Genomic DNA, 4,350 nt, shown 5'->3' with positions numbered 1-4,350 from the left:
TGCCGCGCCGATGGAGTGCCATAGCTGAGGGCTGAGGCTACACACCGACAGCGGGCTACTGAAAAGGGTCGGCCTTCCATACCGCCCGTCCTCCTCTCCTCTCTTGCTCGCTCCTTGTCAAACGTTGCCGGTCCCGAGCCCCCTCGCTTCGACGCCACACCAGTACTCGCTATAAATGCACGCACATACAGCCAGCCAGCCAGCCATTGGAGGTTCCATTCCATTCTCTTCAGCCTCGTAGCCCCACTCACTCACCGGCTCCAGCTTCCTGTTCTTCCTCTTCTTCGTTGTCTTCTTCTTCGTATCTCATTCTGTCTGCTCCTCTCCGTGCTGAATCAGATGGCGGTAAGCGTGCTGTGAGCCAGGCAAAGGCATCCATGCCAGCAACTTCACTGACCCAGAATCCGAGTCCTTATTATCGTTCGGTCATGCAGAAGGCGAGGAGGCGTCGCATGCCGGCGTTCGGGGAGTGGAACTACAGCTACCACCACGACGAGCCGGAGGCGGCGGCGGCGACCGCGTGCTACGCCACGCCGGAGCCGGAGGCCTGCAGCGACGTGTGGTTCAGGTACTCACCGCCCCCGCGCAAACCCATGCCCAAGAAGCAGGCGATGAGGCGGTCCGAGGGCGACGTGTCCCGGGAGCGCTCGACGGCCAAAGGCGGCGACTCCAGGCGCGTGGTGCGGCCGGTCGACGGGGACCTGTACCAGGTGCCACCGCCGGAGCTCGCCCCCCACCGGGGGCCGAGGAAGGTATCGTACGGTCCACCAAGAAAGAATGTGTTATATTTTTGTCGTGTGCTTGGAGCTGACTGGACTCTGTTTGAATGCGGTTTTGTGCAGACGGGGGGCCTGTGGATGGGATGCCTGGGCCTCAGCTCATGCGTCGACTGAACCCAACATGTCCTGATGGTCGACGGGATGCTGCGTGCGTCTTCATCGGCTGTGTTTATTTGCCCTTTCTGTTGGATATACACTAGTTCTGTCCAGTTCGTAATATAGGTGGTTTTAGAACCTAGTAATTTTTATTACGTTCATGTGCTTTGTACTTCCGGTGAAGTTTGATAATAATAGATCTAAATCATTTTCGAAAAAAAATGTATAGTTCTGTCTCTCTCTCTGAGTGCATGCGCTTTCTTGGCTTGTGGCGCGACGGTAGTACTCCCTCCGTCCAAAAATACTTGTCATCAAAATACCATCAAAATGGATAAAAGCTAGATACATCCATTTTGATGACAAGTATTTTTGGCCGGAGGGAGTACATGGCTAGTACTGGCAACACTAGCTGTGTAACTAACATTCGTAGTAACATTTGGAATCCCTCTTCATTTTGTGTAATGTGGCAACATCTCGTCATGTGCTTCTAGTGCGTTTGTTGCCTGAAGTCATTTCTGACCAATTTTGATCTGCAAGCAGTTTATTGGGGGTGTTTGTCATCATTCGCTTCGGAGATGGCAACTGATAGACGAGTACGTACAGCCCACCGTTCTGCTGCGTGATGAGCATGAGGAGCAGTTCGCGTGGGCAATAGTTGCTGCGAGGTCTGGTGAAGCTGGTGCACGCATTGATTCTGGCAGTTGGGCAATAGTTGCTGTGAACTCACTGGTCTCTCCGCGCGTGCCAAGCAGACACACTGTCGCAGCTAGCCGTGTCATTCAACTCGATCAGTCAGCCACACACATACACACACCGTCGCAGCCGTGTGGGTCCACCGCAGATAGTGAGAGTAACCATTTCGGCATGCGCCTGCTTTGGGCGTACATAAATCGAGCAGGGCCAAAAGTAACCAATCCGTACGACGACTGAGCGAGATCGAGGTCGACCGAAGACCTGTGGCTGTGGGTGTAGTCCTTGAACTGCATAGTAGTAGTAGTAGTACAAGAACAGAAGCGCAGCGATAACTCGGACCTACCGCCCCAATCTACTACGAGTTGCTAGGTGCAACAGCGGAAAACATGTCGTGCATTTTCCCTTCTCGTTGCGTGTCCAAATTTTGGTTCAAAGTTCAAACAAAACAAGGCTTGAGTTTTTTCACCGGGAATGTTGCCCTGCCCTCCGGGTTTCATGCATGTCTTTTGGAGTCGCCGTTCCTAGCGTCGCCTCCGTTTGCCTGGGCCCGATCTGCTCCCGCGGGATCGCAACCTCCCGCGCCTCGATCGTCTGCTTTGCCGCCGCCGCCTCGGTCGCCTGCCGTGCCGATCGCGGGCAACCCGATCCCGTCGCACGACACGCCTCCGCCACCGGCCTCCTACGGCGCCTCTGGGCAGGCGGCCTACGGTGGCCCTCCAGCTCCGGCCCACTACCGCGATGCGCCCCCGGCCTCGGGGCCCTATGGCGCTCACGTCCAGGCGCCATACGGTGGCCCGTACCCTGCGCCATACGTCGCGCCGTCGACTGCGTCGTACGCGCCGTACGCTGCTGCCGCCTCGACGCCCTACGCCCTGACGCCCTACGCTGCCACCCCGACGTACGCCGCTCCTCCTGCACTCCCGTGTGGTGTGCACCCATCGGCGACTTACGGTCATCATCAACAACAATCGGCCGATGCACTCACCCCATACAGTGCCGTCCCGCCGCCTGATCTGCCGCTCTCCACGCCGATGGCCGAACCAGGGCCGTTTCACTTCGCTCATCTGGTGACGGTGAAGCTCTCTGCTGATAACTACCTCCCGTGACGCGCCCAAGTGTTGCCGCTGATGCGTAGCCACTACCTCGAGGGATATGTTGATGGCTCCCTGCCGTGCCCTCCGGCTATGGTTCCGGTACCCTCGCCCCATGGTGGCTCTGTCATGGTCCTCAACCCTGCTCATCGTCGGTGGACTGCTCAAGATCAAGCCATCCTGGGTGCTATTCAGTCTTCGCTCACTCCATCCGTGGCTGGCATGGTGGTTTTTGCCGCCACGTCGAGGGATGCATGGACCACGCTTGACTCCAGCTTCTCCTCGCAGTCGTTGGCACGTTCGTCTGCCATTTGCAACCAGCTGGGTGAGGTCAAGAAGAATGATCTCTCTGTCACGGCCTTCTTTAACAAAGTAAAAAGTTTGGCTGATACACTGTCCTCAATTGGGAAGCCACTCTGTGATGAGGAGTTTACTTCATTCATTCTCAATGGACTTGACGAGGACTATGACTCTCTTGTTGAAAACGTCAATGGACGTAAGACGCCGATGCCACCTCGTGATCTCTATGCCCGCCTCCTTAACACGGAGCAGCGGCTCGCTGCTCGCCGCTCTGTCGGAGTCTACACGAAGGGCCCTTCTGCGAACGCTGCTCTTCGCGGGGGTGCCCGTGGTGCCAAGCAGAAGCCGCCGCCGTCCACGGGCAACCAACCCCGTCCGCCCGCTCCAGCTCCTCCAACGGCTAGTCGCAAGCGGCTTCACTGCGAGGCGTGTGGTGGTGGGGTCGAGTGTCAGCTTTGCGACATTGAGGGGCACTTGGCGCCTCGGTGTCAAATTGTTTTAAATGTGATTTTCTTGGCATTGGGAACAATGGGAAGGGTAACGAGAAGCAAGCTGCTCTTGCTACACAGGAGCCCGGATTCACTCCATCGTATTCTGTGGACCCTTCCTTGTACATGGACACAGGCGCCACGGACCATTTGACGAGCCAGCTTGACAAGTTGGCCACTCGCCAGCCCTACACCGGTCCTGATCAGGTCCGCACTGCCAATGGATCAGGTATGCCCATCTCACATGTTGGTCAGGCACCCCTTCTTTCCCGTACCACTAAAACCTTGCGTCTCCTTGATGTCCTTTGTGTTCCTTCAGTCACACGTAGTTTACTCTCGGTTCCTAAATTAACTCGTGACAACAATGTGTTTGTTGAATTTCACCCTTTTCATTTTTTTTGTTAAGGACCGGGACACGAGGGACGTTCTTCTTAGTGGTCGAGCTCGCGACGGCTTATATGCGCTTCACGTGCCACGAGTGCTTGATGTGCCACGAGTGTCTCAAGTTTTCAGTGGCGTGCGGGTGTCATCGTCGCAGTGGCATTCTCGCCTTGGCCACCCTGCCACTCCCATTGTGCACCATGTGCTTCATCGTCATCGTCTTTTCATTGAGTCAAGTAATAAGGAGTTTCTAGTGTGTGATGCCTGTCAACAAGGCAAGAGTCATCAGTTGCCCTTTTCTGTATCAAGTCGTGTTGTCAAAGCTCCTCTTGAACTTGTGTTTTCCGATGTGTGGGGCTATGCCCAAACTTCTATTAGTGGGCACAACTATTATGTCAGTTTCACAGATGCTTCCAGTCGCTTTACTTGGATTTATCTTATTAAGCGCAAATCTGCTGTGTTTCATGTTTTCATGCAATTTCAAGCACATGTTGAATGATTGCTTAAGCACAAAATTATCCA

The 4,350-nt window shown here is 55.2% G+C and overlaps 1 protein-coding gene across 1 annotated transcript; it reads left to right on the top strand.

The window, feature by feature from the left end:
- On the top strand, positions 1-1,106 carry LOC123112601 (uncharacterized). The gene is made up of 3 exons (XM_044533628.1): positions 1-345; positions 435-752; positions 843-1,106. The coding sequence occupies exons 1-3, from the start codon at positions 340-342 to the stop codon at positions 891-893; spliced, it is 375 nt and encodes a 124-aa protein (XP_044389563.1). The 5' UTR covers positions 1-339; the 3' UTR covers positions 894-1,106.
- Positions 1,107-4,350: the final 3,244 nt, after the last annotated feature.

This window comes from Triticum aestivum, chromosome 5B, assembly GCF_018294505.1.
Source record: "Triticum aestivum cultivar Chinese Spring chromosome 5B, IWGSC CS RefSeq v2.1, whole genome shotgun sequence".
Lineage (NCBI taxonomy): Eukaryota > Viridiplantae > Streptophyta > Magnoliopsida > Poales > Poaceae > Triticum > Triticum aestivum.
The sequence above is the reverse complement of the archived record's forward strand: the minus strand, read 5'-3'. Positions and strand labels throughout refer to the sequence as shown.